This window comes from Pezoporus flaviventris, unplaced genomic scaffold (genome assembly GCF_033815535.1).
Source record: "Pezoporus flaviventris isolate CSIRO_AGI_PZ_B2104156 unplaced genomic scaffold, CSIRO_AGI_Pfla_v1 ptg000001l, whole genome shotgun sequence".
Classification (NCBI taxonomy): domain Eukaryota; kingdom Metazoa; phylum Chordata; class Aves; order Psittaciformes; family Psittacidae; genus Pezoporus; species Pezoporus flaviventris.
This window is the reverse complement of record NW_026892549.1, coordinates 44354318-44370251: the sequence shown is the minus strand read 5'-3', so window position 1 is coordinate 44370251 and position 15934 is coordinate 44354318. Positions and strand designations below refer to the sequence as shown.

The 15934-nt window shown below is 37.2% G+C and overlaps 1 protein-coding gene across 6 annotated transcripts in view; it reads right to left on the bottom strand.

Moving 5' to 3' along the window:
* NBEAL1 (neurobeachin like 1) overlaps positions 1-15934 on the bottom strand; it is an 80071-nt gene that overhangs the window by 31496 nt on the left and 32641 nt on the right. For 4 of the 6 annotated variants that reach the window (XR_009743663.1, XM_061454902.1, XM_061454893.1 and 1 more), the window contains 13 exons: positions 13225-13311; positions 11673-11756; positions 10062-10160; positions 9386-9966; positions 8784-8916; positions 8119-8238; positions 6515-6818; positions 5015-5100; positions 4508-4597; positions 2214-2382; positions 1053-1186; positions 499-658; positions 300-402 (listed from right to left, as the gene is read on the bottom strand). Coding sequence is in view for 5 of the 6 variants with exons in the window: in XM_061454902.1 (XP_061310886.1) it covers positions 300-402; positions 499-658; positions 1053-1186; positions 2214-2382; positions 4508-4597; positions 5015-5100; positions 6515-6818; positions 8119-8238; positions 8784-8916; positions 9386-9966; positions 10062-10160; positions 11673-11756; positions 13225-13311 (2150 nt within the window). In the remaining variant the exon portion in view is untranslated. The remainder of the gene's footprint in view (positions 1-299; positions 403-498; positions 659-1052; positions 1187-2213; positions 2383-4507; positions 4598-5014; positions 5101-6514; positions 6819-8118; positions 8239-8783; positions 8917-9385; positions 9967-10061; positions 10161-11672; positions 11757-13224; positions 13312-15934) is intronic. The other 2 variants (XM_061454919.1, XM_061454930.1) reach the window with 1 other exon arrangement.

Sequence of the window (15934 nt, the reverse complement as noted above, 5' to 3'; positions counted from 1 at the left end):
ATGAGTTTTCTCACTTTTACTCTTTCAGTTCTCACTCCTAACCAACTTGGGGAAAGTTAGCAAGCGGGTTTGTTGTGGGGTGGGGTTAAACCATGACACTATCGTAAAAATTAAAGTCAAGGAGAAGTATTAAGTCAAATGGAAAAAAAAACAGTGCTATTTTGAAAATTAAATCAACCACCAAAAACCAACCTGCAGCTTTATTTTTTAATTTTCTCACTAGGATGATGGGTAAAAAAACAAAACAAACTAACAGCCACATACAATAAATGAGGAATTAGAAGAGGTAAAACTCATACCCATAATAAATCCTGAGTGTATCTAGAAGAAACTGCACACCATATTTCTTTCTGAAGAGTCTTCTGCTGTCTTTGATGATTGTAGAAAGATATTGTATGTGCCCTAAAAAGCAAAGTTTTCTATTAGAACCGACATACAGGTTTATGTCAAGTGAAGTATACTGTGTCTTTGCACAGTTGCCCAAGTCCAAGAGCTCACCAATTCTGAAGGGGAAGTCCCCACTGTTCCAGATACTGAAGTCAAAAAGTAAGTGTTGATACATCTGTTGCAAAAGTTGCATGTTCTTTTCTACAGAGACTTGTTCTATCAACAACTGCACAGCCATCAGGACATTCACGTCCATTAAGATGCTTGGCACCTTTCAAAATAACAACAGGTGTTAGCACTAAAAATATTGAATGTCCTAAAAAACTACCATTTTTTTAATCAAATTTTGAGATTCTTTTATCTTCTACAGCAATGTTTGCTTACATTAAAGCAATACAAGAAACACGAAACCAGTCCAGTTTGAATAATCATACAAACACAGTATGTATAACCAAAAAAGTAGAACATAAAAAAAAAGCCAAAACACAGTGTTTCACTTCACAAATCAAGATCAACTCCTCACACTTTTTTTGTTTTCAGAAACATGAGAAAGGAAAGCACATACTAAGAAGACCTTAGCATACTGGCTAAACTAAGAGTTCTAAAGTAATCAGGACCTCATCCATAACATTCATTACTAAAGAATGTTCCTCTAACTTCCCCACCTTCTGTAACAAGGCTCCGAGCGTGGCAACTCCATGGGAGTGAATGAGATTTTCTTGGTTAACATGGTGTCTCTGAATAAAGTGTTTTATCATCAAGATAAAAGTTGCAACAATGTTCTTCTCCAGGCGGGCTTCTGCAAAACAGAACAGCAGTAGCAAAAGCCTCATGGTTTATTGTTGGACCACTGCACAAAAGCAGAGGGAAGAAGTAAAATCAAGTGTTCAGATTCCTCGCTATTTCCTGACCTTCCCAACTTCTTTTCTGTTTGCTCCCTAGCTGAAGGCTGTCTTCAGATTTTTCCAGTGCAGCATCATAGTTGTCCCACGTCTCTTCAGAACCTGACTTCAGTTGCTTTATCCATCTGGCTGTACACTGGACATTCTCTTTCAATTACAATCTTTCACATAAGATGCTGTATTCCCCCTCTCTAGTAGAAAACTGACACTTTCTAGCCATGCTATGCAAAAATTTAAGATTTTAATTTGAAAATTATTTACTTCATGTCATCTGAAAAAAAACAAACAAACAAAAAAAAACCAACCTTTTCCATTGCAAGGTCTCATTTCCCCCAGTTTTCTGTTAAGATCAAAATTCATTTTCAGGGGTATTAGCACAGTTTAAAAAAAAAAAATAAAATCTATCCTTAAGGCTTCCTTCCCATATGTTTTAAATTTTAATACTAAAACCTGAAAATCTGACTGTATGGAATAGGTAGGAGTCTGAACATTTTCTTACTAAAAGTTTGGCTAAAGGCTAAACAATACTGCTTTGATGCTGCAAATTATTTGTGTGGCTGGCTGATCCAGCACTCAAGATATAGGAAAGCTCTTCCTATTGACATTAGTAGGCTTTGCATCAAACAATTTCTCAAAAAGATCAGAACAAACCTTTCAGAATTACACTAACGTAATAGTAAATCATGAAAAGAAACATAATACTATTAAACATAGCTATATTTGAAATACATAAGTTAATTTTACAGACTGCGAAACAGTTCGTCCTGAGTACCTATGTCAGGTATCAAGGAACATAAAAAACCTTTCAGCTTTACATAGGTACTCTGCAAAAGCTAGCACATAATGAAATGGCTTTCTGTCATTACAGGGAGATTTTTAATAAACAAGCTTAAAAATGACTTCAGTTCAACTGTAATTTCCTACCTGACGCCTTCGTGGATGACAACACCACCCAGTCTCCCTCTACAGGAGTAACTAGCTCTGGAGGTAGAGTTTCCCCTTCAGGCTTCTGGGGCACCCTTCCACCAAGAAAACTGATCTGCTCCAGCAATGGAAACAGCACATTTATTCCACCAATGCAGTTGATCATATCCTAAATCAAGAGAAAAAAAGCAGGAAAAAACATCACCATAACTAAAATCCCCTAATCTACATAACATAAATTTACTTCAAATACAAGAAACCTTACACACTCACAAATTAATCAGAATGTTTCACATACCACTTTGAAACTGGTTTTAAACACTGTTTAACAGAACTCCCCAAGTTTCAGACACTGCAATTATATACGTACCTTCCTGTCAGCTCTTGTTTTGAAATTGCATTTTCACATTTCCTTCCCCCTCTCCCCATATAAACATGGGAAGTGAAAGATACAAATCTTAAAAAGAATCTTCTGATAAGTATATTTGAAAACTAGGAAAAACATTTCTCCTATTTCTCAGATACTCGCAGCAAGCGGTAAGAAAACACTGTACATGCTTTAATCGCATTCCTGCAAGATTTCAACTTCAGACAGTTAATAAATAATAAAATTTGATTTCCACAAGTAACTTTGCACATACTTCAGTTCTAAGTCTCTTTAAAATTCAGGTATCCTAATCCCCCTTTTTTCCTCCCCCCTCAAGCAGGGATAGCATGAGATTTCACTTCTTGTGGTGAGGTATAAGATACTCAAATCAGATTTCTAGAAGTGATTCACAATGCCACTTAGAAAATTAGGGTCTCAGCAAACTAGCTGGACACACCTATTAATTTGCCCAGCTTAATCAAATGAAAACTATTGCGTAGTAAAATTTTAACAGCCCAAAACCCCCAATATCCTGTAAACCAATTTATTAATGTTAGATATTATTCTCCTGTCCCAGTCAGAAATACTGGGGAGAAGTAAAGAAAAAAAATCATTTTAATCTTCATTTTTTTGTATTTTTTCAGTTGCTCCATGTGCCTTTGTGGTGCTCCCTCTCCAGCCTATGTTTATTAAGGTGAATTTAACAAAAGTGAACAATTATATTAAGAAGGTTCTTTATATCTGCAAAATTTATCTCATGGGTGAAGACTTCTGGGATGGTTGAGCAAAACAAGAGGCATGACAGACCTGCAGCTTTTGGATACAGAAACCGACTTAAGGTTCAAAAAGAGAATTTGAACCAGAAGACAGCAGTAACTGTCGCTTCTTCTAGGCTGTCCCTATCTCTTCGCGAGATCCTCATCAGCTCTCAGGGGTTTTTCCACACTCTAATCCTCCTCAAGAGGGTGCTAAACGCCATCATGTTTTTTAATGAATGATTCTCCTAAGGCTTGTACTCACAATATGCTTTCCTAAAAAGCCAGAGATATAAATACTCCTCACTCAACCCTCTTCCCACTACTGGATGAAGAGAACAAATTGCAGTATTTTCAAACTATTCATATCGTAGCAAAATTAACTAGCAAGTATCTGAATTTTCTTAACATTCATCTTCACAAGTCAGCATACTCACAGTATAGCTTCAACAGTATTCCTTATTAGTTTGCTAGAACAGTTGATTGTGCACTGTTCTTAAACATAAAAAGCAGCTCATATTTACTTGTTTGTATATTTTTTCTCAAGACAAAAAAGATAGGGTAATTCACTGACAAGTTTTCTACACTCAGACTTTGAGTGCAGAAAACTATAGTGAATATTTGGTTTTTTCCTCTGAAATGAGGCTTTTGGACTGTGAGATCATCTAGCCCTGCCAACCCAAATAAATAAGATGACTAACTTATTGCTTAAAATAAATGATGGGTGCTTGTGATATTTGAATTCTAGAACTTGCTTTCTGCTGGAGTTAGTCTGCAATTCAAAAGTATTCTTTATGACTAACACAGCAAAAGTCACACGTGTTAACCCTACTACTCTTAATCTAAATCAGAATTTAAGACTACCACGACAGAACTCCCTAGAAATGATAAAATGCTTTCAATACAAAACATGTATCGAACAGATTATGAAAAATAGATAGCCACCACAAAATATCTCAATGCATTATCTATGATAAGAGCAATAGCCCTTTTAAATTATCAGTAAATGTAATGTAATACTACTCCAGCTTCAGCATTAACCCATTAATTCTCATTACAAAATCATGCTGTATCTGCATTATGATAATGACCTCCACATCCCAAAAATTAATTGAACTTATGCAACCACTGTCATATTCACAGCTGGTTCTGCTTCTTCGGAATGAATTTACCTTTATGTCCCAGTTCACTACTTTGTTTCCAGTTAGCCTTCCATGTAAAAGATTTGCAGACAGGTCAAGACAAATTGGGTTTCTGCAGGCCTGTTAAACAAATGAAGAGGCTACAATATCATTTAGGAAACAAGTTACAGATACGTGAACACAAGATTTATAAATGATGCGTAACACGTTTCAAGAAGTTTGTGCCATTGTGTTGATACTGAAGTATTTTAACAATTTGGAATTCCTGGAATATCATACATGTTATCTTAGATTTGACATTCAAAATTGTACAAGGTAATTCTGTCCTTTTGCCACACAAAAACAAAACCCTGTGCAAGGCTATACTTTAAGAAAGCTCTCAATGATCGTTACCTTCCCATAACCACCACAGCGTAAAGATAGTAAGCTCACCTGTTCTATGAAACAACAATCACAAAGCAAAACAGACCATCTAGAACATATTTTTAAATCAATGCACACTGTGTAATCAAAGAGAAGTTACGTATTGTTTCATACCTTTGGTGTATAATGGAGCAACACCTTACTGGGGAGATCTGCTACTTCAGCCTCTTGAGACTTCCATGGAGTTAAACAGTTTGGACCTATTAAAAAATATATTAAAATTATATACATATATATAGAATCATAGAAGCATGGAAAAGTTAGGATTGGAAAGGACCTTAAGATCCCCAAGTTCCAACCCCCCTGCCATGGGCAGGGACACCTCACACTAAACCATGTCACCCAAGGCTCTGTCCAACCTGGTTCTCATTCACAATTTCCCTGGGCAACCCATTCCAGTGCCCCACTACCCTTAAAGTAAAGAACTTCTTCCTTACATCTAACCTAAATTTCTCCTGTTTAAGTTTGAACGCATTACCCCTTGTCCTGCACTACAGTCCCTAATGAAGTGTCTCTCCCCAGAATCCTTATAAGCCCTCTTCAGATACTGGAAGGCTCCTATGAGGTCTCCATGCAGCCTTCTCTTCAGCCTGTCCTCATACGGGAGGTGCTCCAGCCCCCTCATCATCCTCGTGGCCCTCCTCTGGACTTGTTCCAACAGTTCCATGTCCTTTTTATGTTGAGGACACCAGAACTGCACACAATGCTCCAAGTGAGGTCTCACGAGAGCAGAGTAGGGGGACAGGATCACCTCCTTCGACCTGCTGGTCACTCTTCCTTATATGTGTTAAGAGTCCACTGGATATTGATTGCAACCTTCACAAATTTTATACTATTATGCTTTACTGCAGCAACAAAGAGGACACTCTGAACCATACCTATTTGAGATACGCTTTGAAGCGGTCTCTATGACTTAAATAATCATTCCACAGGGTCTGTTTAAAAAGAAACACATTCTTGACAAAAGCTAAACTATACAAAGAAGGGGTGTTTCAAACAGATCTAATGTTTCTGTCTTTGAAATACCTGCCTCATATCTCTCACAAATCTGTCATCAAGCCCAAATGTCCACAAAACAAGTAAACTTTAAGAGAGGTTTTTTTTAGTAACACAAAATATTTCTTTTAAATGATGGAAGTGCTTTTATGCTAATCTCTAACAACCTCAAGTCATTATGGAACTTAACACCTTAATACCTTGAACTGTAAGACATATTTCATCAGATTTATTTTTTTTTTAAATGACCCCTTATTTACTAATTGATTCTTGTGGAAAAATCCTCAAGCATAAATTACCTTTAACTGGCCTATCAAAACAAGAGCAATACTTTGAGCAAAAATTAAGAACTTGCAAGTGAAAATACTACTTAACATTTTGATTTAGACAGGTCTGTACATATGACAGAGGAGCTAATGCAAATACATTTTAAATATAAACTTCATAAAGTACTTATAATTCCATTTTAAGCTTGTTTTAAGGCCCTCTCACTTAGGTCAGCTCTGCAGTTCTTCTGGGTTATAACTTCATTTTGCATCTGTGTAGAGCAAAGCTCAGTGGGATCTTGTCATAACTCATACCTTTATTCCACTAAAAACCAGTATAATCACCACTTACCTGCTAAATATAATGCTTTCACCTGAGGAGGTTGCAGTGCTTCATGAAATATGATAACTGACCCAAGTTGGCCCTCCAAAGATGTTGGACATCCCCATTCACTGTCCTGAGTCCCTGCTGAGATCATCTTGGTGATGAGCTCTGGTTTTCCAAGCACCCCACTCCAACTTCCCGTAGAGAGAATGCCCCCAAGTGATGTCCGATGGGGCATAATGGGGGAGGAAAAAGGCGGATCTGGTATCTGAGATGGAGGAGGAGTTGTTGTCCTTTGACCAGCTGAACCAATGCAGCAAGATGTAAAAGACTGGAGAGTCATACATGGAAGAAAACAAAACACAACACATACTGTAAATCTAACCTGCTCCTTTCCACAGTTTCCAAAATAAATCTTTAGACTATCTCTAGCAAACTTCAACTAAATAAATTAAACCAAGACTTTAATTTACTAAACTTGTTGCATGCCAACTTGTTACATGCCAACAAGTTCTGGCATGCCCCGGAAAAGCACCAATCCAGCACTAGGCCAAAAAAAAAGCATACGCTTTGCACAACAGCAGAGTGCCCCTTTTCCAATTAAGAGCCATTTGATCACCTCAATCATTGTCTGACCTCCTGCCAACCTCTAGTGGCAGCAGAGCCAAGAATTATTGTGCTCCAAATACCCTGATAAATGTTCCTTTTCTGGATTATATTCCCACATACTAGCACAGCATATCTGCTTACTTACATTTCTCATATCAGCTATTCCACTCAAATAGATGCTCTCATGAGAGGCTTACTTGCCCTGCTTTTAGCTAGTTTGTTTATAGTGCTTATTCTACAGATGAGCCATTATCCAGAGTTTTATCCTGCAACAGCAATTATTTACTCTCATTTTTCAGTGTTAAGTGGACTGTGTCCAAATTAAGTGTTTGATCCACATATTTAACAAATAAAAAATTAGGATTTACAAAAGAGGGAAGAATGCTTAGTGCTGTAGCCCATCTTAAAATGGATTTGTTCCACAAAAGGAATGGACAAAACTGACAAAAAAAGCTAAACATGACATATACTTATTTTGATGGCTAGTATGTTTTTTTAGGCTAAATGTGAAATATTCAAAATAGTTAGATTATCTGCATGTAAACTGCTTATCCAGCTAACCCAGATGAGAGATTAGCACACAGATGAGAGATTAAGCATATTAAGGGAACATCCATAAAATACAAGTTAAAAAAGTTACTGCTGAAAACAACAGGTAATATTCCTCATTGAGGACTGACACATCAATCCTACTAGCAGAGTTGTGATTTATTATGATTTACTAAAATTATGTCAGTATGATCAGATGATTATTTTGAGGAAAACCTCACAATCTAAACTAATCTCACTGGGAGTTTCTGTTTGGTTCTTAAATTGAGATGACTAAGCAAGCATTAATGAATGGTTAGTTATATTCCAAACTGATACTCTGGACACTGTCCAAAGTTGAACAGAAGCCTACAGCAATAGGCTAAGGTATCCTATACTCCTATGTAGTTTCTAAATTGAAAAAAGCCAACTCCGCTCTCATTGTTCTGTAAGAGCTCAATACAACAGGAGTATGATTCAGAAGGTGAACTTACTTCATTCATGGCAGGGAATCGAAGTGGGGCAGAGACCTTCTGCTGCCCATTGACATAGATGTACACAAGGCTCTGACCAAAGGGCCTCTTTCCAGGCATGTGAACAATAGTTATGTTGTGCTGGTTAAGCAATATAAAATAATTGGGTCATTATTAAAAAGCAGCGAAATGACTGTACAGAAATATTTAACTTCATCCCCACTAAACTGGTGAGGAAACCACTTAAGAAAATTAATCCTAAACAACAATAAAATAAGCTGTTTTAAACAGGTTTCATGATAATGCACATCAGTCCTTAAGTATGTGAATAGAAAAAACCAAGGCAGAAACACAATAGCACACTTAATTCATTCACATAGCAACCACAGCCACCTATACTTGTTTTAACTTAATATATAAAAATCTGCATGTTTAAAAGAATCTCAAATATAAGCTGGTTACAGCATTGTGCGGTAACAAATGCTTATTAACATAGGCATAATTTAGCTCAATCAAACACTAATCTACATGGGAATTGCTTGCATTATTTGAGATCAGATCTGTTCTTATGCCATGAATTATTTAAATATAATAGACCATTTGTAAAACAACCAAAAAAATCGGAATTTGACTCCTGAGCTAACAGAACTATCCTAATCAAAATGGTTTTTAGTATCAGATCTTACCCAGAGAGAGTCAAAAAAACAATGGTCAGGTAGCATCACTGTCGCATATTCCCTCTTCGTGCAAACTGCAACCACCAATACCCCAGAGTACGTAATAAACGCTTCAAAACCCATACCGCTTCCTGTAAAAAAGCTACAGAAAAAGACAACAAAACACACAATCAAGGACTTACTTCATCAAAATTACTGGAAATCACCTAACAGTACATTAAGGAGAGAACCAATTTATCCACTTGTCGTTGGTCCAACATTTACTATTTGAAAAGTGTCCTTTTCATTGTGGTCTCATAGCAAGCCACTTTTACAGGAAACAGTGAAAAGGCTGTTCTGAGGTGGTTTTTTATCTTGTTTTGTTTAAGCTATGAACCTTAACAAAACTTGGTATTATGGATATTGAAACTGTAGACAAGAAACCATTATAATGGAGAAACTACATGCTTGCTTCTGCAACACAGCCTGGCTCAGGTGACAGGTAAAACTGATCCCTTTCACAAACTAAACACTATATATTGCATTCTATAAAGATAAACAGATAGGGTATCATGTGCACAGGGAACAGATTACCAAGATTTGTGCTGTTGATGTAGTTACAGTAACTATACCTATAGAGTTGCTTCCTCTTGCCGCTTTTGCTAGTTGTGCTAGGGTCCACCCGGTCCTGGTCAAGGCAGAGCCAAGCATTGAAAGAAAACGCAGAGCCTGGCCACTTGTGAATTGATGGAACAGCAATTCCAGCCATGCTGTGGTACAAGTTGAAATATTGCAAAGCACTAGCCATGCCCTGCTTTCGGGCCATTGCCAGGATGGCTCGCATCACTGGAACAACGTAAGGGTGAGCTTGTTTTGGTTCCTCAGTCCTCAGGAGCCGTATTAGTTGAAGCAGTTCTTCTGAGCCCATTGACTGGCTCCCCAAAGAGCCCAGAAGGGCAATGAGGTTCTCTGCACAAGTAGAGTGGAGTGCAGAGTAGGACTTCAGTGTCTCAATGATACGGATGACCATGTTCGCATTGACACACGTGGCACGACTCTGTCTGTTAATACAGCAGATTCGCCTCAACCAATTTGAGATGAAAATCTGCAGGTCATGTGATTCTAGTTCTGGAAGCCACTGGATAAGCAGCAATAAGGGCTGGACATTACTAATGCCTAGTATCCCAACAGCCATGTGGTCACCTTCAACAGCCTGAAAAAACAGCAGACATGAAATACAATAAAATAGAGCTAGAAGTACTGTTGAAAAGATGTAAGCATTTTAGTATTCAAAAAAGCACATCTCACCATATTCATGAGTTCTTCCAGCAATTCCCTTGAGGGCTGACCCAGCGATTTCAGTACCTCATAGATATGTGCATAACCAATCCTCTCTTTGAAGACCTCCTGAGGATAAAAATCCCAGTCTCACTAACAAATAAAATGGACAAAAATTGCTCGTCTACTGCAGGAGGTTTTAATTTAACACAATATTAGACACAGAAGAATTAGAATGCAAGAATAATGCAGGCTAGAAGTCTCTTTTCGCTATGTCAAATGTGTAATCTCTAGCATGCTGCAGATGAGAAGTATTTCACTGCAGCATGCAGATAAAGACTAAAAGTTATACTTTAATAATTACCTGTATAAGAATATAATTGATTTGGTATAATAAAAATGTTAGTTCTGTCACAAAATACTAATAGCTTCATTTTTTAATGCAAACTACAGCATGAAATGGTTACACTGAGAATTAGAAGTATTCAGATATTAATTTCTGAGTGAAACACTTTCCTAGACTAGCTTGATGAAAAACCACCCATTCTGAACACTTCAAAAAATTAGAGTTTTCCAGGGAAGCTTTTCTGAAAATGAACTGATTTTACAAAAAATATCAAGATGCAAAAGGACGAATCTGTCAGAAGTGAGGTGGTTTCTCAGGTAAATGCAGAAAGAAATAAACTTATGTTGCAGTGGAAGTACAACTGAAAACTTTACTGACCCTTTGTGAATCACAGCCAGTCCCCACCTCCAACATTCAACTCTTCCCAGGCTTTCCAGAGTCAGTGGAGAAACAAGCACTCTGAGTAATGCTCTGGAGGAGCATAACTATCACTCTGACTGTACTGCAAATAGCAACCAAAACAGATGACTCCCACTCTCCACTGTGCAGCCACATCCCTTTCCCTATGCCAAGACTAGAGAATCATTCAACCATGGTGTGAATCTAATGAACTCAGCAGTCTAAGAATAAATACACTGGTTTTCTGTGGGCTTACCTTCCAGTCAGATTCACAAACCAGCCACAGCCTATCCATTTATCAAATCACAAGAATAACTACAAAGGAAATTGCCAGAGAGGTTGTGGAATCTCCTTCCTTGGAGATATTCAAGAGCCACCTGGACACAATCATGAGCAGAGTGCTCTAGGTGACCCTGCTGAGCAGGAACATTTGACTAGATGACACCCAGTGGTCTCTTCCAACCTCAACCATTCTATGATTCTGCAAAAGTCAGGGGAATGGCAAAACCACCATTTGGACAGCAGTACTATCCTGGGTTAGTTTAAAGCCATAATAAAACTACAACACAGACCCCTACCTGAAAACTCCTGCAAACATCCATGAATTCTACCCCAAATATTCATGCAGCAAATAATGATGTACTTCCTTTACAAAGGTTCCAACTGCTATTAATACTTCAATCTTCCAGTTTTGTTAGAAAGATGGGTCATTGTCCACCCATTAAATGCATATAAATGGATAAAGGATGCTAATCGCTATTCCTATGTGGCAAGAATGTGTGACCACAACCTGCTCATCTTCACTAGCAAGATTCATCAAGATACTGTGATAAAAACACTAACTGGACACAAGACCAAGAAACCTACTGCAAACAGACCTCTGCATAAACTGTTACCTTAGCAGCCGGAGAATTGTGCATTACTGCAGTGAGGGCTTGAATGGTTGAAACTGCCAAGCGGTCTAGGTGCCCCTGAAACACCTGAAAGTAGCAGGTACAGAAGTTATATACTAATATACAAAGACAGTTCAGCTCCAAAATCTATACTGTGCCCTCCTGCTAGGAGGGAAACCAAGAGTTTGTTAACATGCTTCAAAAATCATTTCCCCACTAGGCAAGATTTCATCATCCCATGGCCTACGGTAATTACATGACAGGAGACAACTAGCCACATACTTCAAGAGGAGAGAAGCACTCACAACACACATTGCACTTCAAATATTCTGATGGACAAACAGGTTTTCCTCATGCGTCTAATGGACAACCTCAAGAGGGAGGGAGGAAAACAAATTAGAAACCTCTTGCAGTATGTGTGTGTGTGCTGCTGGACAGTCAGGCACCTGTGTGTGTTGCTGGACAGTCAGTTCATACAAAGTGTTTCTTTTTCCATCCAAGCCCCTACACACCAATACAGCACACACACACAAACAAAACATAAGAGAGAAATTACACCAGCACAGTAATGTGGCTGCCTCACTCATAGCCTCATTGCATGGATCAACATCTCTTTTTCCAAATTAAGCCATCTTTTGAGGTCTGGTGTTTTTTTTTTACCCTGTAATTCTTGCTTATATTGGTATTTCTATGGTGGTTGTACGGACAAAAATGTTGGAACACTATTTCACATCCATCAGTAAATCTAATTAGCAAAACTGCAAACAAACATACTCTGTTTCATCATCCCTGAAATATTATATGCATATCAGACTTATTCTGAACATGAAGCATCAAGAATCAAAGACAGTGTCAGATGTGAAGAAACATTTACATGCGGTTAGAGTGCTGCACTGAGTTTCCACAAAAGCCAAAGCTATTAGTTAGAATCACAATTTGTAATTACCATACCTTGAATTTAGCATTTCTTTACATTTTAAATCAGAACAAAATCATTCTACTATAAAATTAATACAACAATTTGCATTTGAAACTTTACACAGTATTTTGGGAAAAATTAAAGCAACAGGCTATTCCTACCTCCCTGATTCAGCCTGTCCATTGTTTTGTTAACATCTGCTCTTGATAACAAGCAAAAAATCAGGACAAATACAACCACTGAGATTCACAAACAAGGCCCCAGAATCCAAAACACCACAGTGCTGAGACAAAGAAGCAAAAAAGAGGAAAGGGAGGGGGGAAAATCACCACCAGGTTGACAGAATTTACTTGGATTCCATTCATGTACTTCACCTTTTCCTTAAAGGAAACGTAACTGTTGCTCAGTATTGCAAATATCTGTAATTTGAAGCAGATGAATAAAACTGACATTGAATTCAATAAGTTTATCGGAAAAATTATTTTCTAGAGGCAGGGAATATTGGTGTGTGCAGCAGCCTATGTTCATCTTGCTGCAGAAGGCTTAAAGAGGATGGTTAAGGTGAAGCACAGGAATCAACTTTCCTGTGATTGTGTCTTGACTTCAACTGAAGCAAAATAGAGGTTAGGTAGGTACCTGGTCCTCATTCATTTCTGTCAGTAATTTGTTGGCAAGGTCTTTCTCACTCTTGTCTGCCACTTTATTGTTAGCATTTAAAAACAGCTGTTAGAAACAGAGACAAGAACAATGGAAATAATTGCATTAAACAGTTGCCTGCAGCCAAACCTGTGGAGGCTGCCTTGGATTTGAATTTCACAATTAAAAAATAGAAAATATAATAAAAATTCTCCCACTGGTGAGACACAATCCTCCATTACTATCAGTCTTCTGTTGGTCTTACAATACCAAAGATTACATGATATTTTTCCTGAATAGTAATTGCCTTTTTTTTTCCCCCCAGAATTAAATGAAGATTTGTAATGGCTGAGACAAGGAAACAGATCTATCTGGAATTCATACTGGTCACCGGCTTAGCAACTGGGTTTTCATTTAAGGTATGCAACATGACAGGAGGTTCTCAAACATTTACTTGTAAGAAATAAACCCAACAGTGGGGCATTAGCAAAGAAATTGGTGCTGAAGTTTCACCATTTTTGCACTCATGTTTCATCCTAGGTGAAGACTGAAGATACACAGAATTTTTTTATCTTCAAACAGCAAGAGGAACAGAATTTGTGGGGCACATAGTCTTTAGGACGAGTAAAATACCTCTGTCATCATCCTAAGAATCAGAGAGGTTGTAAATAGCCTTACATCAAACATACACCTATCCTGCATCTTCTGCTAAGAAACTGCTCTGAGTATAGTAGCTAGATTCCCGAGCAGTTCCTGAATTTATAAGTTTAAAGCTCAAATTCATAATCAATTACAGTCACTTTGTGTGCAAAGTTTAGCCATAACCTAGTCAGAACTATATATTATCTTTTTCTGGTTTTAGATTCTACTGATCCCTGATCAAAATGTTTTAAAAGTCACTTAGGGGAAAAAAAGAAAAAAAAAAAATTTAACAATAGTTGCCCTGAACGGGTAAGAATTCAGCATTTGTCATTTTTTTTCCTCAGACATTTTGTTTTATTCTCTGCTGGGTAGTCTCTCTGAAAAGGAACAACCTGAGAAATCAACTTGCATAAATTAAGGTAAAACAGAAGGACAACACTCAAGATATTATTTTGACTTACATAGGTGTGAAAGCACATAGAAACACATGTCATTTTGAAAGGTACATTACAGTCAAAAGAACTTAGCATTGCAGAATAACTGTAACATGCCTCAGAGGGTAATAACATTAACAAGTAGAAATAAGAACATTAAACAGAAGCAAATGCAGACATGCAAAAAAAAAAAAACAACCCTCATTAGATTTTTCATATGGGTTACTTCAGTTCTGATAATACATGTCAAGTAGAAAAAATATATTTTCATTACAATGTCCATAAGGTATTAATTCTTCTATTTAAAAGCTGTTTAGAAACTATTTTTTTTTAACCAGGCATACTGCTAGTGGTCATTGTGCTTTGCTTAGTCTGACCTCTCCAAGAGAATTTGACAGATGAAAAAAGATTCAGGGCCAATAACACAGCTTGTTAAGTGATTTTGTGTAGAACAAGCACCTCCTGATACCTCTAAAATACAGTCCCTCTTCCAGATGTGTGACAAAAAGCAACATTCAGACCATCAAAACTTAACTAAACACTTAAGTTTTCTGCAGATCTCTAACCCTAGAGCATAGTTAAGGGAAGACAGTTTGCCCATAAGTATTATAACCTGTAAATATAAGGGAGATTTACATTTTGGAAGATTGTTGAATTGCAAATGACTAAGAAGTATGACTAGAAGTCTGGCCTTGAATATCCTGAGTTCTTTGGGATATCCATAGCAGAAATAGTGGCATGGATTTCCTTTACCCCTTCTTTCCATGGAAATTTTTTGCACTTCAAATTTGCTGAAGATCCAATAGCTTCCCGAGTTTCAGGTGTGTGTATGGACTCTCCCACTATGTGAAGAACATTTTTCACACAGCTTGCTGTTGAATCCAATAGCAAGATTTTCATAGGTAAAGAAAAAAAATCTAGAAATAGAGTCTCCACCCCAGCTAATAAGAAGAAATCCTAATTCCACAGCTAAATTCATCTTTGCTTTCTGGCTTTGAAAAAGAATAGAGACAGAGTATATTGGAAAATAAACATACAACACCTTCTCAGCGTCCATCCTCTCCCCACTTCTCATCTTTAGGATATTCTAATTGTGAAAGGATAAAAAATTCCCACCACATAGCAAACTGGCAGCACTGAGTGACTATCACAGGAAAAAAAAAATAAAAATTAAAAAAAAAAACCCAGAAGCAGAATAAAAATAAAAGGAGCAGGTTGTAAAAATAGAATAGCTGTTCCTGCCTTCTCAAATTCCACCACTTGTTTATATAAGAACAGAAACATGGCTAGAGCCTCCATGAATAGGTAAACATCACACTGCTTAATGATTTAAGGAGAAACCAAAAGAGAAATTTCTTATAGAGTACAAGGTCAGTATAAAAATAAGCGCAGATTCCCAAACAGAAGGAGGAGAATGGAAAGGTCATTTATCTTCACGAGGAGATAAAAAAAAAAACACTACAAACACATTTGAACACTTCAAGTCACCTGGCATTCTGCCATTGATTATAGTTACAGTTATAACACAATCCAAACACATTTATTTTTAATTAATCACTGCTCTGAAGTATGATCTAATAAAAAAATCTAAATGGATTTGAATCAAATTGCATACTATAGCTAGCATTAAATGA